The following is a 24,855-nucleotide window of genomic DNA, read 5'->3' on the forward strand; positions in this document are numbered from 1 at the left end:
CTTCATTAATATCAATGTACAAGGAAGAAAACTAGCTTGAACTTCAAAACCATTGCAAAATCACCATTTAAAGGCCCAAAATCATGTGCTAGCCTTTGGTTTGGGTATAAAAAAGTTCGTGTTTTTTTTTTTAAAATCAAAATTCTATTTATACCAAAAAAAGACCTCCCAATGAGTTTCACATCATCCGACAAGTTCTCATAATTTTTTGACTTTTTTTTTTAAATATTTTTTATTTTTTTTTAAATTCATAAAATTATTTTTAGTCCTCCAAATTCACTCCCATTTTCCCCTATAATCGAGTTTCACCAATATTTACGTGGTACATAGGGTAGCATGAGATTCAACACAATTGCATAATCGCCCTTTATACGTCTAAAGCCGTGCATTATATACCCTTTAGTTTTGGACCTAAACTAGGTCCCGGAAAAAAAATTAAGTTTTTTTTTTTTTTTAACCAAATCCATATTTTGCCACAGAAATGCCTCTCTAAAGGTTTCACATCAATCCATATATATATATATAACCTTTCTGGGAGATTCAGGCGGGGTAGCTCGACGACCGGGACGTTGCCCTGTAGCTTCGGGTCGGGTTCAAGAGGGTTTGCTAAGCCCAGCAATTGCATCCCCTTTATTTGGTTTTCAAAATTTATGGTTCACTAGAAAACTTATTTCTCGTTATACTTCCTATATAAACCAATTATTTATTTATTTTTTTTGGTCATTTCCTTTAGAAACAAGTTACAGAAAAATCATTAGATCAATTATTGAGACGCGATGATTCTCGAACTTAAAAATTCTCAGTAAACAAACATGGATTTATAGAACGTGCTATCGTGATCCACTGCCTTTACATTTTAATTTAATCGTTGATTCCGTATTTCTTCTTCCTTCATCATTTCTTAAGATTTGGAATATATTTATACTCATATACAAAATAAATGGGAAAAATCCAAACATGCCTAGTCTAGATTGTTGAATTTCGAAATCTACAACAAAACCACAGGGGAGTCCTTGATAATTACACCAGAGAAGAATAATAACTAAAACTGGGGCGCTTCAGACCGTCTGTTTTGGGTTTTGTTGTTAATGAATTTACCAAGTCCTGCGATGGCTGCTGCTTTGGGCAAGTCCTGCTCTATCTTTACAATTGGGACTATCCCCTCGTTTCCAGCATCCCACCACGGCTTCAGCATTCCACTGCTTCAAATCCCTGCAGATTTAACATGAAAATTAACAATCAAGTTAATGTTTTGGACGAACTTATTAAACAGACACAAGGTTTGGAAGAATTTCTTGAAAGAGAAGTATTAACGTACTTGCAACGTGGTACCCTGCAATCAAGTTCTTTACAGCGCCTTGAGTGCATAGTCAGCAGCAACCATATCTTTCTACAGTGCTGACAACCCCCGGCGGTTCGAACATTACAGCTGCGTGCATGGTAAAACAAAGTTTTCATTTGAAGGCATTTTGGGTAAGAGCAGCCCTTGCTTTTGGTTAAGCTACATTGAGAGGCATGTTGTAGGAGATTCATCAGTTGTGTTTTCTGCAGTGTTAAATTAACTTGTGAGTGAATATAAGTGTCCGGGTTTCTTCCTGCCTGCAACGCTTTCGTCTGTGCCTCTCTACTCTCAGTCCCACCATCAACTGCAGAAGAACGCTGGGTCAACTTATGGATATGCAAAGAATTGCCCTTTTCCTGATAGCATGCAGTGCAAACTTCAAACTGCGGGCAGGTCTCACACTGCCAGCACTGGTCTATTACAGTGTCCTTGCGGCAAAGGCAGCAGATGCTCTCAGCTGTGAGCATGCTTGAATTGTGTAGATGATGCAGGATCATCATCGAAGAAAACTTAGCCCGGCGAAGTGTGTCAAACTGATAATAATTTTTCTGACAAAAACTCAAGAAAGCATTCCTATTTTCAAATAAAGTATTATCCGTAATAACATCCTTATCCCTGGTATGACATGGCACATCATCCACCATAACCTGAAAAAAAAAAATTATATATATACGCATGCGCGCGTGCGCACAAAAGATAAGCTAAAAATGCCAGACCATTACAGAGAGAGGGATGACTGAGATTTGAGATATGAATTCACCTTACTGAGTGCATGCTTTTCTTTGCCATTTAAAGTGTGGATGTCCTCACCGTTGAGGTTTCTTTCAGCATCATGGCATCTGCAACATGAAAGGAAGAATAAGAATTGTGTTCTTTGATCATCCTGTGCACCGTAGATTCATGGAAGAACAGACATTTTGCCAACAACGGGATCAATCTTAAAATAGTTTTTTCATGTTAAAGCTAATAACATAAGAAAAGTAATTTTGTAAAATTATGCCCTTGCACACATTTGTGCAACATGGCTCTTTAAGTGACTTAATTCTTTGCACAGGGCCTCTGTTATCTACTAGTGAAAACAAAGCCTCCAATTTATATTAATATTGTATCACACATTAGCTTTGCATTCTCAAGAGGATACAAGAATCTGAAACAGTGATAAATTGAAGATGATTAGATTTGATAACTTAAACAGAATTGAGAACCTGAAGAAAAGCATGGACATAAGTATAAAAGCAGAAAGAACAGTTCAATTAAAGACGTGGACATGAGTATGAAAACAAAATTTAAGAGGAAGAATTATTACCTTTCACATAGCTGGAAATATTTGCACTGACTGCAAAACCATCGGTGCCTATACAATATCACTTCATGACAGTGTGAGCAAACAAATTGCAAGTGGACAACGATGAAGTCCTCCTTAACAGGGAAGATGATTTGTCCCAGCTATAGAAAGCAACCAAAACAAAAAAAGCAAGATTAATTCGGTCAAAACCACGTTGAAATAATTCAATAACTCTTAGCCATTGCACTACCGCTGGCTGAAAATGTCCAGATAATTGGTTTGACCCCATATAGACCTTAATTTGCATGCTCACTAATTCCTATTGGCTATTTAGTCATCATTCGAGGCAAAGCAGCACATCCAAACGATAAGAATTATGGCATCTAGTGATTATAACATTCAAAAAGGTGAAGTTGAGAAGAGAAATTACTTTTTGCATAAATAGAATATCTTTAGCAGCATTGCTAGAAGGATCTGCATGTCCCATGGCCTTTAACATTCTCTTTGTCATTGGTTTCTTTAACTTCTTATGAAAGTCATCTCCTCTTTCTTGTTCAATGCTCTTGATCACACCTTCAGCGGCTCCAGACCAATAGTCACCGTCAAAATACGGCAAACGAGCTGCTGTTACTTTTGAATGTTGTCCAGTTGGAATGAAAAATTGATCATATAAATTAGAGATACCAACAACAATTTTTTCTTCAGCTGCTTTTCTTAGCATTGATCGATACCTGCACATAGAAAAGTTCTTAAACAAGAAATACACAGAGAGAAAATCAATAGTTATAGGAATGCAGGTACATGATTACAACAATGGGGTATATATATATATATAGAGAGAGAGAGAGAGACCACTGTCGCAGCTTGTCAGACTTGGGAGTTTTCTGCATCTCCGGATGGCAGTATAAGATATAATCTTCTCCCTTTACAGGGGGACAGGCCCATATATAGCAGGTTGCAAAACCCCGTTTTTTACTGTATTCAAGGTATCCTATCTGATGAAAGAAACATAAGCAATCAATCTTCCAATTTTACGATATAAAATTAAGTTGGAAGATGTCAAACAAGTAGAATAATAAGAATTACATAATATACCAATATTTCATGGTAAACAAAGGTACGAAGAGTTTTCCCAGCTGCAGTTTCTGTCTCAGGCCTAAAGTACTTCACCGAATCAAGATATGAGATATAAACACAACGTTGATTTGGGTGACTGCATTCTGAACCAAACTCCTGGACATACATGCCGAAAAGGCATACATCCACCCCTTCAATCTTCTGAAACAATAAAATCACCTGAAATGGGAGAAGGGCAGGCAGGTTTTCTCAGAAACAAGATAACAAATATACATGAAAGCACAATAAGAGGCAAATTACAGAAACCACAAAATGTTATCTCATAAAACACTTAACTGAAAATTCATCTAACCTTTAATCTGTACGGGAACTCTGTAGGATAATTAGCTTCATGAAAGATATCTAGAAATTGCTGCTTCACTTTTAACTTCTTGTCAACAGATAATACAACTCTAACAACGAGATCTTCTGCCGTCGGAACCTAGTAATGGCATCATGTATTATCAATTAAGCAGCATAATGAAATTATAGAGCAAACAGGGAAAATAAAGAATGAGAAAGAAAACAGGGAAAAGAAAAATAGACAATCATCTTAAAGAAAGCAATTACTGGAAGAACAATAGCATCATCTAAAAACCGAAAATATAGCATTTCCTAACAAAAACCTAGATCTTAGTGGGTGAAAGTTAATTTAATTCTTTTTTTTTTCCCCTCTAGAATACAGATTGTGACACAGACATTGACCGGTGGAATTCATCAATGATCTTTTCATTTAGGGTTTTATGCTTGTATTTATTTATCCTGAAAACCATTTTTCAGTAATTTATGATGTATATGCAGAATACAAATTGCTGCTATATAACACAAACATGTTAAAGATCCTTCGGTGCAATTGGCAACTTACCTCATCAAGGTTCTTTCCGGAAACATTTGCTTTCATTTTTCTCTCCTCCTGGATACGCGTGAAGAGTCTTTGCTCTAAGTGGTCACTAAGCATGGTGCTTGGTAGATCTTTTGCAGCAAAAAATGTGCTTTCTGCTAAGAGCAAATGGTCCCCAGTTTCTATTTCTTTTAAGCGGCATTTGGGACAGATATATTCAGCTTTTCCTTCTGTATCTCTTTTGTTATTATAGAGAGCACATATCTGGTGTTGCCAACCTTGACATTTATCACACAGAACCCACTGAAAGAACACAACAGGCATAGGAAGTGAATCTTTTCATTATTTTGTAGAAATAGCAGGAAAAAATATGAATTAAAACTCAGCTTACCGCTTCTTCTATATCCTCATCATTCTTTCTCTTATACATCTTTGCCTTGGAAAAGGAAATTCCATATAATGAAATTTTCCCACCTCGAGATTGTTTATAGCATGACTTACAGAAACAATGCCGCATGCCATTTTCTTCAGGTGTGCTGTAGTATATGACATAGCGCTTAATGTCAGCACCACAATATGAACAATATATTGGTGTTGGAGCCAATAAGAGCTTCTCTGCTTGACACAGCTGGCAAGAATTGTCGCTGAGAGTGTTTGTAGTTTTATTTCCTTTTTCCTCCTTCAATGCACTCTATTTCAAAGAAGACGCTCAAGCATATAAGTGTTTGTTTATAAACAAAGTATATTTGCAGCAATTAAAGGTTTGAAATAAAAATATCAAAGACAAAAACTTGCCAACAAGTTTGTAAATTGTAACTACCACCTAGTCTGCCAGCTCAGTGCAAAAGTATCTATATTTACAGTGCACAAATTAATGGTTTGGAGGTAACTATGCAAAAATAACAGAATTCAAGCAGAAGCAATGGACTTATTATTTAAATTTTTAATTCGTAGATATCTAGATGCTTAAGGTTTAGGGCCAGCAGAAATCAGGAATCACATGCAAACAAGTTGCTGGATCAGTAAATGGTGATAACATTGCTTTATTTTCCCAAGTAAAGAAGTTTTTCAAAATGGGGATAAAACAAAGAACACGCAAATGACATCATGTACTAACAATGAGATAAAAATGGAAAAAAAAAAAGAAACAAAAATATTAGCAAGGGAGTATACAATGATGTACGAACCTGGCTAACCAACTGCCTAAGATTTGATATATGCGCCCTTAATTGTTCTGCTGTGAAAAAATCAGTTAGGGAAACACCATTTGTCCTGGGATTCCTCAATTTTAATGGTTGCCCATTATCAGCTTCTTGTGCAATAAGTTCATTTTTTGTCCCAGGCTTGGTCAGATCAGACTCAGTCCTGACTGGTACTGCAACACATTCACTTTTAATCTCTGGGTTGGTCTCATTCAGCTTTGCCCTGACCAGTACCTCATCCTCTTTACAACCAGCACCACACGCTTCATCAACAGACACAACACTGGACCTCAATCTGTTAGACAATCTGTTAGAATCTAGGAATATATCCGCTATATCACCACCACTACTCAGGTCCTCCTCCATCTTACTACCGAAATTAAACTCCTCTGGAGTAAACACTTTCTGGGAGTTCAACATGCAATAATGATCAACAATGCTATTTCTAGTCCCTTCAAAAATAGTAGAATCTTTTGCAGGATTTCTAAGTAGTTCCATGTCCAGCTCTCTGACCTCAGAATTAATAGATTTAGGAGATTCAGGCAACTGCTGCAAGGGTGGAACTGCTCCAAAATCAAATGACTGAACTTGTAATGGATCCACGAAACTAGAAATTCCAACCCCAGATGAAAAAGGGCAAATTGGATGTTCCATCTTCAAACGTTTCGAAGAAGGGAACAAGCAATTTGAACTGCCAGATTTGGACCAATCACAATCTGTATCACTGAAACTGCTTTTCATGATATCAAATTTCTGGTGATTAGCAGCATCAGATGCATATCGAACAGGTCCACAGATATGACACTCAGCAGAGTGACAGCCATCAAAGTGGGACAAAAGTATGCAGAAACGTTCACATCCACACCAGTGAATATTACATATTGTTGAATGCAAATAGTTCACAAAAGAGACTATACTACCTCCATTGGCCACCATTGAACTCTTGTAGTTGATATAAGCATGTAAAATTCTATTTTCAAGATATAAACATGATGGATTACTTGGCTTTGCATATTTAGCAGCTCCCATTTGATTAGAAGTGGGTGCGTTGCTCTCTGAAGCAAGTGGAGACACATACAATGGTTCTGAAGGGGATGCAGTCTGCATACACATATTTTGTTCTGCTATCAGACTGCAAGATACATCCCTTTTATTGAAATAAAATTGTGCTTTCCCATCAGATGGCTCATCAAACTGTACATATGGCCACTGATACTCCAAGTCTGTGCTTGGTAGAGTACTGGGGACTTCAGGAATTATCTGTAAAAAATGTGGGATCTGCAAAGTTGAATCAAAGACAGGTCCATTGTTGAAAGTTGCAGCATCGGAAAAGCCATCCTCACTAGAACATGAAGTGATGGTTGAATCCTGTTCAGGAGATAGAATCATATTTCCAACCTGCTTTTTGGCCATAGGTGAAGGGATGTTCTTCCTGTTGACAGCAGTGAGTACACTGGGAGCTCCACATAGATATCCATCAAAAGTTAGTCCTAAAGAAGAAGATTGGACACACAATTATTAGAGATAAATGTAAAACCTTGCAACAAAATGGTACAAATAACTGAATTGTGCAACCAATCTACAGTTGGAACGCTAACTTGCTCACCTTCAGTGCTTCCATTCAAGAGACTAAAGGGTGGGACTAATCCGTCAGAGTATGAATCACGTCTGAAATCCAAGGTTGACATTGACATATGGCACGGCAGTGATGAAGAAGTAGCATGATAGGCAACTTGTTGGATGGGGCATACATCATCCATTTTATTTTGGATCAAGGTTTGCAAACAACAATTCAATCCTGGTTCATATATTTCACCTGAAGAACAATTGAGGAATAAAAATTCAGCAAAATAGTATAAATAATATCCCAAAATCATTCAGATAATAATTCATATCGTAGGACTTTTTCACTTGTATCTTAAAAAAATACATTTTTTTTTACAGTGCAGTAAAATGAATTATCCCAACCAAGCGAGAATACCTGAAAATTATGGATAGATTTCCCAACGAAAGATATCAATCTGTGTGCATTTTGCTGTTCTACGTGGATTACTATATTCATTTATTAACGGAGACCATGACAGGGACTTGTATACCCAGTTAGACACAAGGTGAGACCACTTTATTCTGTTATCTTAATAAAGATTTTGTTGCCAGTACATTGTACATTATCTGTTTGATTTAATTAGTTTCCTCCAGGTTTGGTTTGCCTCATTCTACATGATCGTAAAAAGCCCAACTTTATAATCCTAGAAGCCATTTTTTTCATAATTAGCAGAGCGTTGTACGCTGAGCATACGTCTGTAAGTGCGCACAAGCAAACGAACATAAAACCAAGATATCAATGCTTGGGTGACAGATATGAACATAACCATGCTTTAAATATTCTAAAGCTATCATTTGGATGTCATGTTACAGAACGGAACATCTACTCTCATAAAATCTTTCTATCAGTCTGAATCAATCACTTGGAGATCGAATAGAACAGGACTGTCCAGCTATGAGCTTCTTGGAAGCAAAATGTAAACTTAAGAATCATTTGTGTTTGATGAGTTATGACTTCTTCTTTTTTTTTAAAAAAAAAACCACAATAATATATTTATGTCAGTTCTCTATCGCTTTTGGTACATTGGTTTATATGTAGTTGGGTTGGGCAAATTTAAAATTTCCCAAACAAAAACGCCACCGTTTTTATTTTTTCCCAAACTTTTTTTTCCAGAACCCTAAACCAATTCTTAAAATTTGGGTATGAAGAAACAAAACAACACCACTACCACGTCGCTTTTGCTTCATAACTTCAAAACCCCTAAACTGAGAACGACGCCTTTCATGTCAAGACTCAGAAACCCTAACCCTAAAAGAACCTAAGTAAAGCTTTTAGCTCTTAATTCCAGCGACAACGTCAATTTCAGATGAGAAGATCAGATAATCGCAGTGAATAAATATTTTCTTTCTTTTAGAAAAAAAAAAAAAATTCTTTGCTTGATTTTGTTACCGTTAAACAAGAATAAAACTAAACAGTAAAGTTAAAAGCATACATTACGAAACCCTAAAAGGAAAGAGAGAGAGAGGGAGAAAGAGAGAGAGACCTGTTTAAGCCGTTTCTCTCTCCTTGATTTTCGAGAACCATGGTGGGCCAGCTATGCTTTATTTTTCAATTTTGTTTTATTTTACTACCAACCAACCTATGACCACGAGATTACATGTAAGATATAATAAGTAGAGTTAAATCATAAAAAGATCGGTTTCCGTGTCGTAAACTGATAAATGAAAATACAAAAATACCCTTCAATAATTAATTGATTAATTAATTATACAACCCTTTATTGCGTCTGAATTCTGATTCAGTCTCCCGCAGTCACGCGTGGCGCATGTTAAATCAAAGTGTCAGATTCGATCAACCTTTTGATTAACGAGTTAATTTTTAGACAATTTTTTTTTTTTTTTGGTTGATAGACCGTGCCGACAGATTTGATATCAATACTATTACTTAAATCGATAACAAAAAAAAATTAAACAAGTGGGCTGATTAACTTTCAAATGAGTGGGTGAGCGATGCAACACGATCCCGTGGCACCTCGTGGTTGGGTCATCATATAATCCCACGTCATGGCGTCACTCGCTTACCAGTACTGAAATCATTAGTCACGCATAACGACCGTATTATTCTCAAAAGGTTTATACAAATTTCATGGCTTTCAGACATTAACATCAGCCAAAATTTCTATGCAAGTCATTCCCTTTTTTTTTTTTTTTTTGGATGCAGAGCTGCATAGGATTGATATGAGCAAAAGCAATAACAGAATTTAAAAGAACAAGCAGAACGAAATTGCGAATGCATTAGAGAATATTGACAGCTTTTAAATCTAAATGTCATTCAGAATAAATCTTACAAATGGACATCATCCAACTAGTCTACTGCCTTAATACAAGTATCCCCTTGCTAGACAGGGAAACAAAATCTCAGAAGAAGATCTGTCAGTAAAACTGGGTAAGGTTTTTCTACAAGTTACTGCTACAATGATGTCCAACTCTGTTTACCACCACCTACCACGAGGGCGAAACCTGTCATACTCATCCATACTACGAGACAAATATTCGCGGCTATAGTCATCTCGGTATCTATCTAGATCATAATCTGGTGGCGATGTATGTCTATTGGAGTATGGTGAACTATAAGAACCATGACTGGCATAATCATCCCTATCTCTGTCGGAGTATGACCTCCCACGGGTAGGGCTTCTACTGTGAGAACTGTAATAATCATAACCACCATACCTTGGAGGATAACTAGAAACTGGGTCGACACCAGGAGGACCATCATCTCTGTAATCCCTAGACCATCTTTGTTCATGGTAACGCCCTCTGCTAATTGATTCTGAATGGTGGTTCAATCTGTGGTGTGACCGATCCCTCGATGAATCAGAACTAGAAGGCCTAGCTGCCCAAAGTCTCTCATCCGCATTTTCTGGGATTGGTGCATTTATTCCGGGAAATTCAGCGGTCATTTTCCTCTTTGATGCGGGACGGCCTGTTTCAATTATTTCCCCATCTTCTTGACCTTCCTTGATTTCCCGATCAGCGTATATAGTAATCCCTGATGGTTGATCATCGTCTTCTGAGTCTACATACATTAATATAAGAATTATGAGTTTAATGAATTTAAATGAAAATATGGGACAAGCATTTCACAATCTATATGATAGGTTGATAACATGTATAAGCACGCTTTCACTGACCAAGATACCCAGGTGGATACCCAAGTTCTCTCATTCTGTGAAGCCAAGGCGGTGGATCAAGCTCCTGTACAACAACAAATAAGACAAATTGTGACCACTTTTATTATGTCATAAAAGAAGTTTTATTTTGTTAAAAAAAATTGTGTCTCTTACGAATAAAAAAAGTCGATAGTGGTCATCTGCCACTAGTACATGAGAGGAAAAGAAGAGAAATAACTTGAACTTGAACACACAATCACTTGCATCACAAGTTGCCATTAATTGGAGGAAGATCAACAATTTGAAAAGGTTCAAACAATCTCAACAAATAGATGACATTGTTAGAAGTTTAACCATAGAACTACTTTGAGCAGTGATAACCGTGAAGGGAAGTGCAAGCATGTAATATGCAATGCACAATGCACTCATCATCAGACTTGAAGAAAAGTGTGAAATGTCAATATATATTAGTGCACATAAGGGCATTTATTTGTACTCGCCTAATAATGGTAATAGGCAAAGGCACGCTAAAATGTGTTCACGAAGAATTGATAAGCAGAGGAAATAAAGAAACCACATACCCCAAGACCTAAAAGTTGCCGTGTTTCAGCATCAAGTGCACCAGGCCTTAAACCATCGTACTTTCCGCCAGCAGAGTTCTGATAATATCGCATTGGATTGCGAGAAGCAGAATTCTGATTACGTTTGGACTTGTGCTGCTTTCGGGCATTATTAACAGCATCTTTGTCACGAGGCTTCGGACATTCCTTTAAAGAATGACTATAAGAACCACAATTGAAACAACGACTAGCATCATCTATTATCTCCAAGCCTCTGCAAAGTACAGGAAAAATTGCTTAGAAATATCAAATAAGAGATGCAGACTATCAAAACCACCAAAAAGAACTATTTGATATTTTTTTTAAGATCCTCAAACTAGGTAACAAAGTTGAAGCTATAAATTATGCCTTTAATAAATTTGAAGTTTTCAACTTATGCCATCAAATGTGTGTGTGTGCGTGTGTGTGTTTGTATGTGTGTATGTATATGTATATATGTATATGTATGGGTGTTTGTGTGTCTATATATATAGTTTCGGATAAATGAAAAGCATCATCCTAGGAAATACAAATATAAAGAACATTTACCCCTCCAAATTACTTGAACCATCCCCTGATGTCAAACCCAATGCATATCCACGATCATAAAGAGGTGTGCTGTGGCTATCCGAAGGAATGAAATTCTTATTCTGCTGATTCCTTGTTTGGTTGTCTATCCAAAAAGACTACACATAAAAGAATAGTTCAGTGGAAGATTTCTATGTAAAACAGAAAGCAATGAAGCTCAAGTACAACATTTTATTTGCTTTTGTCCAGAGTATAAGTTTGACAGAAAAGATACAAGCAAAATTGAAAGAAATGTTTCATTAATGTATTAATCACCACAATCCAGTCCCCACCATAAAGCAAGAGTAAAGCAGTTGGGGATCTCTTCTCAGGGAGCCATGTATGTGACATGTGTCAGATTCAAAGCAGTTATTCTGTCACTAGCCTAAAAAAGATATGAAATAAGAGTACCCTTTCTGAATACTTTTTTACAATGCAGCGTACTAGTAATTCTATCAGCTGATTAAACATTTTGTATTCTCTAAGTGAATTTCATACAAGCCCATCTTTTACTCATGCATCCTTGCACTTTATCATCTTGTAATTCAATCTTCTATAATAGCCTTCTGAATCTGATTCATGAAAATTAGAATTTTAAAGTATTTATAAGTCCAATAAAAAATGGCATTATTTCATGCTTGTACATTTTTTAAAATAAATATTCTGCAATTGATTCTTTAAAAAGCCATATAATCATTTGAAGAAAACAAATTAATAAAATACTTTTGAAATCGGGGAAGATCATTTGCAACAACAAAAGTTCATTACAATCAGCTTATAATCCATAAATTTGAGGAAAAAACTTAACAAAACAAGTGTTGACCATTAAAGATAATATATGTTAATATACGTACAAGGTTAATGCTTGGCCTACATATTAAATGTGTCAATGAATGTAAAAACATAAATGTGGCACTTACCACTGCAGGGCCCTTCGCCTTGCCAACACGTATAGCTGGAAAGAAAGTCTGCTCACCAAATTCAATGCCTTCATTTGGATCCTATAAGAATTGGAGCAAGAATGCAAACCAAGCTCAGGTCAAGGCTCAGAAAAGCATAACAGAACAGAATTGCAGAGACAGCAACGTATAAGCCCACTGTTGGTATGAAGAAACAAAGCTAAAGTACAAATGCAAAATATGACTTTGAACATCAGATAAGGTTGAGGAATTGAGCCAATAATCAGGAAAGATTCGACTTTGAACATCAGGTAAAGTTGAGCCAACAATTAGGATGTTTTATATAATGAATGGATAATGTGCTGCCTCCCATACTTGAGAGAAGAATAGGTACTCCACATCATCTCAGCACAATTCGTTGTCTCCTCCAACCAGACTTATGTTAGTTCTTTTCTATCTTTAAGGTTCTATGATGTTTTGAATACATCATCAGATCTGCTGTCAGGGCTAATAAATAATTTTCAAACTTAGGAGGTATTGCCATTGACAATTTTTATGGTAATCCTAGTAAAAGTAGAAAAGATTAATACAAGAATATGAGAGTGTGTATGTACGGCTTCTAGCTACGGGAGAAAGACCAACAGTGAGAAGAACAATTATAAAGGATCAAGCAACGGTTCGTCATTACCTATGCAGCCATTTGATTAACAGATTTTGTTCCCATCTCGAAAGACAAATCAACTAGAAGCACTTCATTCATCTTTCTAAGACGCTCAACTACTTAGATCAAACCTAATCATTACTCATATCTAGCAACAAAAACTCCAAAGCTACTTTCATATGATTGATAGGTTAAATCTCTAAGAATAATCAAAATTATTGCACTGGGTGAGTAAACCTAGTCCATGCAAGTGTGACTTTATATGCAAACAAGAACTACAGTATGTCCCAACTTATCAACTTCTCCAATATGGGATCCTAGATCAGAGAGAAAGATATTGTCTAAATAATTACATATTCACTACGGTTCACACATAAATTGATAGGGAAAGTGTATATCTATAGCTGATACGTAATTCATGCTAACTAACACAAGCCACTTCAGTTCATTTTAGTGAAAAAGAAATAAGACATGAAAAGATGTTTATCTGCCTCATTTTAAATAATGCAGCCTTTAAATTGGTAAGAGGAGAGAACTGGGATGGCTTAGAAATAAAAAATCAAAAACCAACTTCCACCAGCAGTACTTACATTTGATGATGAACCAAATTGAGCTTGCCATTCTGACCACTGCTGTAATAATTCCTCAAGTTTCTGCTTACTAGCTCTAGAAAAGGGCAAAAAATTACCAAGTATTTAGTGATTGAATAAATAAAATGATCTAAAAGAGGAGCTAGATATACTCTTAGTCACAACTTATAGGAAAGAACACAAATACAATTCTTTTTTCCTTTTTTTGGTAGCAATAAACACTCCCAATCCTAACCTCGTTAAGGAATTATAAATTACATGCACCGAAGGTTGTTCTTCATCAAGTGTCATCCGGGCTCTCTTAACACCGGATGTAGCTGCCATTTTGATTATGGAAAACAAAATTAGGAGCATTTATTTAAATGCTAAATCAAAGTCCATTTGCATTAGTATCCAGAAAAGATTAGTGCACACAGAGTTAGAGAAACATACAAGAAACAAGGTTAGGATATCAAATGTTAAAACAGGATACAGCTGACATCCTTCATGCGGTTATGGTTGGGACTACGGTTTCCAACTTCAAGGCAACCATTTTGAACATGTATCCTGGAGTCTGATTCCACAATGGTTTCAGCCAATTCAACAGTTGTAGTCCCCTCAACATTTACATTCGAATCATCAACAACATCCTTCCCCACTTCTCCTTCCTCTATTAACTGACCATCTTCAATCTCAACATTGAGTTCATTAAGCTCCATGCTCTCACCATTTGAATCATCTTCTTTCTTCTCAGAATCATTAGGTTGAAAATCAGATTTTCCAGGCTCACCATCACGACCTGGCATTTCATTGTTCTCCTCTTCACAGCCAGAAGGGCTAGAAGCTAGGAGGTCAATAACATCCTCAGCTTCCATATATAAACAGAAAGGCAAATATCCAATGTATGAGGACCCCTGATCAACAGCCCAGATTCCCTGCATGAGATGAACCACTCTTAGTGGACCAGAAAACCACAAAAAATATCGCCACCAAAAACACCATAAGGGAACTACAACAAGAAGTATATCAGAACAAGAAAACAACGAAAACATAATTTTAATTAACAATATACCAACATTTAAGGCAAAATCCAAAAAATATTTGTTAAAACAGCTGTTAATAAGAACATGAAGTACAAGATGAACGCCATAAAATCAAAACCAGAGTACATCAACTACTTCAAGCTTCTATCAAATACAATTTTCTCTCCGAGTAGCACCACAATTCCAATGACTCAGTCTTAAATATAGCTTCATCTACATACACTATTAAAAATACATTACTCGCAATCAAGATTTTGGCTTGAACCAAAACTGTTAGAAGTTGAAAAACCTTTTCTACTAATTTTACAATAAGCAAAGGAAATTAGGGTTCTGATCAACAAAAATGACGATGTGTGTACAACATATATATATGGAGTTGAATTTTAGCTTGATTGCCGAGAAATGGAACTTCCACTAAATTAAACTTAAATTTGCGATCTTTAACCAACACAGGGAAGAAAATTATACACAAGAAATTTTCTCAGCACAAACAGAAAACAGAAAACTGAAAACTGAAAACTGAAATTAGGGTTTTGATTAGAGGTTTTCACCTTTATTATTCGTTGATGATTATTAGATCTCTCCTTTTTAGTTCTCTTCCTCCTCGGGCTTTCAACGTTTTATCTTCTTTTAGAGAGGCGGCGATTGACTGTGTCGCGGAATAGGGTAGACTCATTGACCTATAACGACTTTTGAGACGACATGTCGTTTTTGGTCATTTTATTTCACCCCTATAAAATTTAACAAACTCTAGTCGAGCTGAATTTTTTTTTTTTTTTTGGAAAAAAAAAATTCCAAAACGAGATAGTAGATATGTATGTGTGTGTGTGTGTGTGTGTGTTCTTCTCTAATTGTCAATAATTACGAGCTTTAGTTTTGAAAATTGCAATGAAAAAACTCAATCATAAGAGAATCTCGGTTTCTTAACAAAGGATTAGTGCTCCACGAAAATATAAATAAAAAACGTTAATTATAGAATGTGTAGCTATGAATCCTCTAGTTAGTTGAAGACAATGTCCTCCTCCTCTTCAACAGTAGCATGCTTCTTATGCTACTCGACATTGACTCCACCACTTCCCCTTTGTCCTGCAACTTTTCTTGCTTCAGAAGTAATGGATTGATGAACCCCCTTGAGCTTGAAGCTGGCTCTGATGGGCTTCTTCTGTACTCCTTATCCATTATCCCATCACCATCACTTGAACTTTCTGCTTTAATGGGTGCCTTTGCTTTTGCCTTTGCCTTAGCTTTGGCTGTTGACTGATCTTTATCCTCGGAAACCCAGCTGGTTTCTCTTTCGCTGCTACTTTCTGCAGAAGAAGTTGCACTCAATGTGTGAAAGATGGTAACACTTTCTTTCTTGGCTCCTTGAAACGAGTAGCTTCTGCTTTTTGCATCATAAACTGGTGGGAAGGATTTTGACTCTGAGCTTGCTGCAGCTTCATCGCGGCCCAAACTGTATGTTGTTGAGAGCTTCCTCTCAACGCTCCGTCTTTCACGTACCAAACTACTGATTTTTTTGATCACTTCATTGGCTACTGCATCCTCTGCAACCTTTTTCTCCAGTTCTGTGATTGATCTATCAAATGCTTTCTTCTTGAGTTGGAGTGATCTCTGAAAGGGCCAAAAGTTAAAACCATTGCCAAAGCTTTTGGGTGTGTGATTTAACTATAATCTTGTTAATGCTGTTACATATTTTTAGCTTTAAAGTACTCAAAATACAACATTTTAGTAAGTTGCTAACTAAATAAACAAGGCTGAGCCTTTTCTAGAATGAAACTGTTAAAGTTCAAGGCTTACTCTCTTTTCAAGAAAATTTCCCAGATGTTGGCCTTGGAGCTTCTTTTTCCTCCAAAATATACAACAGAATCGCACTAGCACTGCTAAAACTAGCAAGACTACAGACTCAAAAAAGAGGAACAGCAGTATTGCCCTTTCGTTGCCTGAAGAAATTGAGAGGCATGTGTCCATAAGTTTTCTTTCTTTATTTATTGATTCATTTCTTTGAGTACTGTCAACTTACCTGTGTAGATACTAGGCAGCTTAGGCCTTGTTTGAGAGCAACTAGCTACAAGTTTCTGATCTGGTAACAGATAAAGGATCAAATGCAACATATTTTTCAGCGTAATAACTTTAAAAGAGTGGTTTCACTGATTCTTACACTTAGTACGGCATGGCAGCGGGTTGCCAGTCTCTGCATCATCATAAACTCATCAATTTTACTGACATATGATGTTGATTCTTTAAATGGAATTAAAAACACTTGGTGAATATGCGTATGCTTTGATGAGAAAATCTTACTTGAAGCAGTGAGAAAAGCAAGAACAAGACTCTCATCTAGTACAAAATGCTGCAGATCACTCTTTGACAACAAGGATGAGAATTGGCCTACAACCATCAAACACTGAAAGCAGTTAGACATGAAGCAATAAGGAAATTGAAATCTAACCAACAAAAATCAAACTTCGAAGAATTAGAAACCGAAGTTACCAGGATAGCTTTCAGACCAATATATGGCCCCAGTAGATGGAACCAATAAGGAGAAGACTGCACTTTTAGGGTTCATTGTGGAAACAAAAGTATACTCACCACTAGTGCAAGTAATCTTTTGATTCATCTCAGTTTGGGATATATAAACTGCATAGGCAGAGCAATCAAGAAGCGGACTAACTTGGATCACTGAATCTGAAGTATCTGATTTCGAGAATTTATTGAGAACCCCAGACGGGGAAAATGAGTACAGCAAGCCATCTAATGAACCAACAGATATCCAACCTGTTAACAGAAAAGTGAGAAAAATTTGAAGAAAAGCAACTTTATCATCAAGGGCTATGTAGATGATGAAGGTAACTTACCATTAGAGTCAACTACTGGAGCATATTCTGCAGAACCTAATGGTCCAACGCTTTTGTGCCAAAGAATATTTCCTGAGGATGTGTCTAGAGCCAACACTAGAGCCCTAACTGGTATTGTAACATACAAGTAACCATTGTTTCCAGGGGTGAGAGTAAAAGCTTTGTCAAATGAACTCAAATCCTGGATCCAGTTAAAATAAGGACTACGAGCTGACAAAGAGTAAAGTTCACCTTGAGTATTTGAGATCTGAAAAAGCAAAAATTCTATTCTCACAATAAGCAAAAGAATTTGTAGACAAAACAGAAAGATTTGGGATGTGAAGTGCTTACATATATACTTCCCTCACATTGATCAATCACGGGGACTGAAGTGAAGTAACAATCAACATCAGTTTTCGTGCAACCTTGACGATAGCCTAATTGATCTAGCACAGGTCCAGCACTCCACAGAAGTTGTCCGTGTGTCATGAATGCAAAGAGAGCGTGACGTTTAACATTAATGTAAACTGATGAACTCGATGTGCTAACTGCAATCCCAGCAATTGCACCTGTTCCCCCTTTACCAGATCCTGTACCGTAGAAAACTTGTGTGGCAGATTCAGAAGTTCCAATCTTCAGAAGATCGACTTTCAGAACTCTATTTTCTGCAACAATATATACCTGCCAATAATAAATCAATAATCATAGGAGATAGCTGGAATACGAATAAAGTAATATGGAGCATTAAGGGATGAACACAGTGCCATTAATTAAAAGCACTTCAGGAAAGATAATCAGAAAGTTGATTGCTAACCTCTCCTGTGCCACCGTGAACTGGAGCCGTACCAATGTTGCATGTGAAATCTAAATCCAAGGACCAAGCAATGGTACCATTACTTTCAAATGCAAATAAAGTCTTTTCCGAACAAGCATAAATCTTCCCATCTTCTCCAATTAATGGCTTTGAAAGTCTAAAAGCACTTCTTCTATAAGGCACTTTAGCAGAAGAAGAGAAAGAGGCAAAAGTCAGAAAGGGGAAACATGAGAGGTATGAATGAAAGGAATCAAAACCAATATCTTGCATTCTTCACGTTCTTTAAAAAATAAATAAATAAAACCTGAAAGGGAACTTTCACTAGGGTACTTCCATGATTTTGAGGGCTGAAAAAGCACGAAAAGCAAAGCAAGAATCAGAAGCAAGAAGAGAAAGGATTGATTCCCCGTCATTGCAGAGATTGCAAGAGAATGTATTTCCGATATCAGTAGAAGAAAAAGTTTTTGGTGGAGTGCTTGGAGTCCCATGATTAGAAGGAATAACCGTTTCCTTAACTGCTCTACTTTTGGAGGGAACTGGAAGTTTTTGCTATTATCTTCTTTTCTCCCCTCTACAGTTTTTGAAATAAAGCTTTTGCTAGTTCAAGTTATTATTGGAATTACTCGGGTGACCAAATTATTATTAGTTGAATTAAAATCAATCTATCAACTGTATTAAACATTCGAGGGCCCTTCTTCATGTTAACAGATTTAACCAATACCTCACCAGAGAGAGAGAAAAAGTTGGTTTATTTTTACGATTGCTACGATTTGTGACTTGACTTATAAACCTGTAATCAGAAATGGAGAAATCTTTCATCTGAGAAGGGTGAAAGTTTCCCAGTTAGGAAACCAACCTTGGCAATTGAACAAATAAATTTGAATAAAATTACAACACTTCTGTCATCATCTTTACCATAATGATTTTACAACACTCGTAAATCTGTAAACTTTCAGAACATTCAACAAATGGAATCAAAATGAATCAGCCAAGTGTTGCATGTTGTGAGCTTTTCCGGGAAGAAACGGATATCTGATCAATGACTAACAGAGATGATGCATGAAGAGAGTGTGCAACCAGTGCTTGACCGGGCCTGGAAACCACCATACACTTAAGATAAACCTTACAAACTATGTGCCCTAGAAGGGGCTGATAAGTCGAGCCATCCTTAACAAAGGTTCGGGAACAAGACGTTTTCTTGGAGGTGCCATAGCGTCCTTTGCAAGAGCTTCTTTGTCATTGGCATGTATCACAGCAATAATATGGTCGAATAAATCATCTTTACCGCCTCTAAGAGGATCCTGCATAGCATGGGTAACAAGGTAGGGAAAGGTTGGAAGGCAACTAGGCAAGGGATATAGCAACAGCAGACAACAGCTATTACATTAGGGCATATAGTCATATAGTCATAGAATGCTATTAAGTCTAGCAAATTACATAAATAAATAATTTTTTTCCTAATTATCTAGATAGAAAAAAAATTATTTACCCACTTGTTCAGAACTATAAAGTAACTGAGAGAATTATGTCCATCAGTGGAAATCAATAATCTGAATACTTCCAGCTCCAAACAACTTATTTGTCAGAAAAATTGCATCCAGCTATAGGTGGTTAATGACATTATTTCACGGTTTCATTAACCCATGCCTGAGAACAATTATGAAAAGCATTGACCAAGAATAATGGACAAAAACTGATGAAAATTACAATAGACATCCAATCATGACTTACTTGCAGAAACAAGTCTGTATGACTTTTCCCAGGATACAAAACCAGCTCAGGCTTGGCTCCAACCTTTTGAAGAGCATCCGCAAATGCCATACTGCATATGACAACTTAAATATCAGGAATAACGGAAATACGCAGAAATTTTAGTAAATTTGTAATAAAGCTATTTCATATAATCATATTCCAACAGTCAGATAGACTGGATGCATTTCAGTTTCCATTTTGTTTTTCTCATTTTGCAAATACCTCATGCACCTTTAGCACCAATATCTTTATGACATTATAAATAAATAATTTGAACAAGAAGGCAACACATCTTATATTTGACATGAATAGTATCTGATTTGATACTAACAATACTTCGCCATCATTTAATTTAATGAAAACCATGATACGGCGTAAAATCACTACCAGTATACACCTTTGCTACATTTATTTTTGTAGATCCAGAATATAAACATAGCAATGATATTAAATACAAGAAGGGATAGCATGCCGTATCAATCTAGAGAAGCACATTCTAACCTGGCATCTGATGGTATTGAGTAATCTGAGGTTCCATGAAAAAGTATAATAGGAGGAAGGAGAGAACTAGCATCTCTAATGCTTGGGTCCTTTATTCTTACTTCAGGTGAAAATACTGGAAGGGATTCTTCTCCTTCCATGATGCTGTAGCAGCAAATCACAACAAAACTCATCTATGGCAATGAACATGATAAGGAAAAAATTGACAAGCATGATTTGATCAAAACCAATAAAATTATCATCTGCAGATTACCTTAAGAAAATGGAACGATAGAGACCACGGTTGTGGCAATGATCTACTAAATTAAGTAAATTGTACCTGTCAATAGAATATGAAAGGGAATTATAAAAATATAGAACTATGTGGAAACATCAATGAAGGAATCGATCAACATACTGGAAGAACATTACTGCTATGAGTTTCTATCACCTTCAATACATCAAACCTAGAAGTTCATGATTTTAAACATTTCAGTATAACAATAGACAACCTTCAGTTACTAAATTAAGTAATACCGGTGCTGATAATATATTGACAGAAAAATTTTAAAACTGCTTTGCTAACATTCTTTAAACTCCCACAGGGTTCATAATAAAGGAACGGACAGAAACGTTACCCTCCAGATAAACCAAAATAATATTTTATATGGGAAGCGCTCCACGAGATGCTCTCTCCTGTAGATTCTTTGACTGCTTGCTCCAAGAGAGCACAAGAAGAAATATGTGCACCAGCTGATTGCCCCATTAGATAAATCCTACTCAAAAACAAACATCAGAAATCAATGGTACCATTTGAAGATCAAACTGTGAATTCAGGAAAACAGGAAACCAGCCTATCACCTGTTAGGATCACCTCCATAATCAGCAATGTTGTTGAAGACAAATGAGATGCCCTGAGAAACGTCTTTCACCATGTCACTGATAGTTCCCTGGGGAAAATTTCTGCATTGATATAGGCTAAAGTAAATTTTTATGAACAGATAGTACAAGAAGCTCTATTTGTTAAACTTAATACTAATTTTGAGCATGCTCTTGATGGAGAGAGAGTTATATAAATAAACTGACAAATCAGCATATCAAATTTGTCAGTTTATCCAGATTCGAAACTTGCTTAACTGTTATGAATAACATAAAATGAAATTACTTTTCGTACTTCCAACACACCCCTTCAGGAATGGATGTGAGAGGCATTATATTCGAAACGTATCAGGCTAAAGGCACCAGCCAATCTGTGGAAATACATTTTTTTTTTTTCATATTTTCAAAAAGTTGGACATCTAAATGATGTAAAATGTGACTCCGACATTGTATTGCTTGAACTGAACAATTACCTATAATCAAGGCATGCAACTATAATGTCTCTTTCCGCCAACTGCCTTCCTAGAAGAGAACCCCACGCTTTGTACCTAAACCAACATGAAACCAAAATAAATAAATAAATAACTAAATAATAATTCCAACAGAAAAGTCATATTATGAAAGGAATTATACAGCAATTTAAAACAAAAATACTACAAATCAGCCAGAGAATGAGGACAGTAGTATTGTTAGAAACAGTTGGCACAACAAAGTTCAACAAGTCCGCACCTTCAGTGAGGTAACAAACAAGGTAGACAATGGGTTTTGTGCATATATTAAATGGTCATCATAAATGCAACCGGGAAAGATGATTGTTGATAAGACATGGAATTGCCAAAACTATTGTTGAAAATGAAGGACGTAATGACCACATTACACCTCTTAACATGTCTTTGATGTCAAAGTTCTGCAAGGAAAAGTGAATCCAACAGCAAAGTTTGATGTTAATTCCTCATTCACATGGACTCTCCATATGTCTTCTTAATGTCACAACACAGATAAAAGTACTCTGTGATTCAAAGGGCTTCTCAAGCCAACTATGATATAGAGACTAAGAAATTGCTTCCAAAATCAGTATCAAAACCATATGGAGCCATCATATTTTTTAACTTTCTTCTCGAGCTCTCCTTCTCAATTAGGTGGTGGTATTCTATAGCAGAGAAGAGGGGTGAGTGTGACTGAATTTTTAGCCTAAAACTGGTACCTATATGGGTTCCTGAAAGAAATTTGACTTCATAAAATAATAGAAAAGACAGGAAATTTTAGGAGATCTTGAAAGGTAATGAGGCAGCTACTCAAAATTACTCACCCAATAATCCAGGCTCCACCAGTTACAAACACCACAACTGGCTTCGGTCCATCATTATTTGTGGGAAAATGTAGGTCCAACCTGTATTGTAATGGTAGAAGTAAATTAAGTCTGCATTCTGTGACCTGAAAAGGTCATCGAACATAGGGAATAATATATTAACTATTAACCGCATCACACATTTGCTGACCTATTTCTGGGTTGATCTCCATAAACAACACTCCGCCTGACTTGGCTCGAGAAAAAATAATAATAGGCAACTGCAGAAGATCAAAAGCAGATATGTCTCATAAATCTTTGACACTTCGGCAATTTTTAATTTCCTCCCTAATCGAACACAATCCAATCCTTGTTTAAAAAAAGATAATTATTTATGCAAGAGAAAAGGAAAACAGGCACCTTGGAGAAAGCCAGGCAAAAGTAACATAGCATAACAACCGAGAGCAACCAATCTTGAGATCCACCGATAGCCTAACCTGAATGAAAATAAATGATTAATAGAACATATAAATGTTGCAAACAGAACTTAAATTACGGCAACCCGCCACAAACACCAAGGTAATAATTAATAATCCCAAAGCTTCATATCGATGCAAGCACAATAACTTGAACAGAATCAATATTTTTTTTCCTCTGTGTCCCGCAATTTTCTTGGGAAACAAACAAAGGCAAAACTTTTTCAACTCATATCAACATGTGTCAAAGCATAACTAACAACAGAAAAAATAGAACAAAATCTGAAACAAATTCACATATAAACAAACACCCAGATACATCCATATTCAACCGATCAGATGCCATCATAAAAACAGATTTTTAAAAAATAAACAGTACCCAAGATATCGAAGAAGAGTGAAGGTTAGCCTGGTGATAAGATAAGTCTCAGCGGCAGCGTGCCCAATATCTCGGCTAAACGAATTCTGCCGTCGTGGCTTCTCCGGCTTGCTTCCGGCGGGTCTCCGGCGCCTCTGCTGATTATTGCTTCCCACATAATTACTAGAGGGACCAAACGACACCATCGGTTCGGTCTCCATATCGTCATTCATAATTTTAATTGTCTATTTTTCCACTACCACCTTAATGAAACACACCCAAAAACAAAACCCAGAAAGCAAAATAAAAGATGTTTTATATATTAATAATATGGTTGGAGATTGGATCTTGGATTGTGGGTCGTTAATGATATGCTTTGAAATGAGTGCAATGATAATGAAACAACGTACTTCATGTGCAGGCAAATACAATGTTGTTGTCCTTGTGTGTGTGTGAGCGCGGTGTGTGTGTTTCTTAATTTTGTTGCTCTTGCTAGGAATTATTTACTTATTTGTCTCTCCCCTCCGCTACTCGTCCATTGGAGGTGGGGCCACTTAATGCGTATCTTATCGATGTAATGTCTAATCATTGAAGCTTGCAAGAAAGAGATTCTCTGCTCAATGCTAATAGGTTCCAGTGAAGTGTTCATCTTCATCTTCATGGAAACGTGTTCGTTTGGAAATTGTGGTGGTTCATGGAGTGCATCATGTGAGTAGGACTCGTGGTACGACATGAGACATCAAAATAGAGTCGGTTGTCAACTTTGATTTGATTAAATACTATTTCATCATTATTAAAAAAAAAAAAAAAGTCTTTTGCTTTGGCTTTGACTATTGCGAGTACTTATAAGTTATGGAGTTAGTAGTCCGTAAACATACCCTCCCAAGTTTAAGTTGATTTGTTTATTGGTTGTTTTGAGTGTCCAGTGACAATTAGTAAATAGTCAAGAAAGTTTATAATAACTTGTGACATGGTTTAGTAGCGCTGGAGTGGAGTGGGTTAACTCTTCATGAGTAAAATATAGCAGAGTAGGCTTTCTTTGTTATTTGAAAGTACTAATTTTAATTCTATATTTAAGCTTGTCAAGTTTATTCTAGACTACTTTTCATTAATCTACACACTTCGATTCATCTAT

The 24,855-nt window shown here is 36.4% G+C and overlaps 4 protein-coding genes across 12 annotated transcripts; all 4 read right to left on the reverse strand.

Moving 5' to 3' along the window:
- Nucleotides 1-779: 779 nt before the first annotated feature.
- Nucleotides 780-9,024, reverse strand: LOC102625743 (histone acetyltransferase HAC12). Of its 6 annotated transcripts, XM_052443119.1 has the most exons (14): nt 8,159-8,830; nt 7,393-7,602; nt 7,185-7,276; nt 5,772-7,064; nt 4,976-5,275; nt 4,609-4,887; nt 4,057-4,185; nt 3,723-3,923; nt 3,480-3,622; nt 3,058-3,358; nt 2,649-2,788; nt 2,103-2,181; nt 1,319-1,989; nt 780-1,212 (listed from the first exon to the last, which is right to left on the reverse strand). In XM_052443119.1, the coding sequence occupies exons 1-14, from the start codon at nt 8,184-8,186 to the stop codon at nt 1,095-1,097; spliced, it is 3,984 nt and encodes a 1,327-aa protein (XP_052299079.1). In that variant the 5' UTR covers nt 8,187-8,830; the 3' UTR covers nt 780-1,094. The 6 variants fall into 6 exon arrangements, with proteins under 6 accessions (XP_052299079.1, XP_052299077.1, XP_024955782.1 ...); XM_052443117.1 differs by lacking the exon at nt 8,159-8,830 and adding an exon at nt 8,876-9,024 and having other exon boundaries at nt 5,772-7,276; XM_025100014.2 differs by having other exon boundaries at nt 5,772-7,276.
- A 583-nt stretch (nt 9,025-9,607) lies between these two features.
- LOC102626617 (uncharacterized) lies at nt 9,608-15,551 on the reverse strand. Of its 3 annotated transcripts, XM_006482245.4 has the most exons (9): nt 15,394-15,551; nt 14,293-14,734; nt 14,056-14,137; nt 13,821-13,896; nt 12,591-12,671; nt 11,653-11,789; nt 11,086-11,338; nt 10,526-10,589; nt 9,608-10,410 (listed from the first exon to the last, which is right to left on the reverse strand). In XM_006482245.4, exons 2-9 carry the CDS (start codon nt 14,672-14,674, stop codon nt 9,824-9,826), a joined length of 1,662 nt encoding a protein of 553 aa, XP_006482308.1. In that variant the 5' UTR covers nt 14,675-14,734; nt 15,394-15,551; the 3' UTR covers nt 9,608-9,823. The 3 variants fall into 3 exon arrangements, with proteins under 3 accessions (XP_006482308.1, XP_024955789.1, XP_024955788.2); XM_025100021.2 differs by lacking the exon at nt 15,394-15,551 and having other exon boundaries at nt 14,253-14,432; XM_025100020.2 differs by lacking the exons at nt 14,293-14,734; nt 15,394-15,551 and having other exon boundaries at nt 14,056-14,144.
- Nucleotides 15,552-15,731: 180 nt separating this feature from the next.
- Nucleotides 15,732-19,182, reverse strand: LOC102631072 (protein GAMETE EXPRESSED 3). The gene is made up of 10 exons (XM_006482338.4): nt 18,792-19,182; nt 18,488-18,669; nt 18,025-18,354; nt 17,695-17,941; nt 17,330-17,614; nt 17,141-17,227; nt 17,001-17,033; nt 16,863-16,922; nt 16,640-16,782; nt 15,732-16,453 (listed from the first exon to the last, which is right to left on the reverse strand). The coding sequence occupies exons 1-10, from the start codon at nt 18,973-18,975 to the stop codon at nt 15,839-15,841; spliced, it is 2,166 nt and encodes a 721-aa protein (XP_006482401.2). The 5' UTR covers nt 18,976-19,182; the 3' UTR covers nt 15,732-15,838.
- A 118-nt stretch (nt 19,183-19,300) lies between these two features.
- On the reverse strand, nt 19,301-24,346 carry LOC102626905 (isoprenylcysteine alpha-carbonyl methylesterase ICME). 2 transcript variants are annotated; one of them, XM_006482246.4, is made up of 11 exons: nt 23,742-24,323; nt 23,307-23,383; nt 23,098-23,167; nt 22,908-22,988; nt 22,072-22,146; nt 21,581-21,682; nt 21,358-21,495; nt 20,994-21,059; nt 20,741-20,884; nt 20,219-20,309; nt 19,301-19,788 (listed from the first exon to the last, which is right to left on the reverse strand). In XM_006482246.4, the coding sequence occupies exons 1-11, from the start codon at nt 23,951-23,953 to the stop codon at nt 19,627-19,629; spliced, it is 1,218 nt and encodes a 405-aa protein (XP_006482309.1). In that variant the 5' UTR covers nt 23,954-24,323; the 3' UTR covers nt 19,301-19,626. The 2 variants fall into 2 exon arrangements, with proteins under 2 accessions (XP_006482309.1, XP_024955790.1); XM_025100022.2 differs by having other exon boundaries at nt 19,645-19,831; nt 23,742-24,346.
- Between the last annotated feature and the right edge of the window lie 509 nt (nt 24,347-24,855).

Source organism: Citrus sinensis, chromosome 6 (assembly GCF_022201045.2).
Source record: "Citrus sinensis cultivar Valencia sweet orange chromosome 6, DVS_A1.0, whole genome shotgun sequence".
Taxonomy (NCBI): Eukaryota; Viridiplantae; Streptophyta; class Magnoliopsida; order Sapindales; family Rutaceae; genus Citrus; species Citrus sinensis.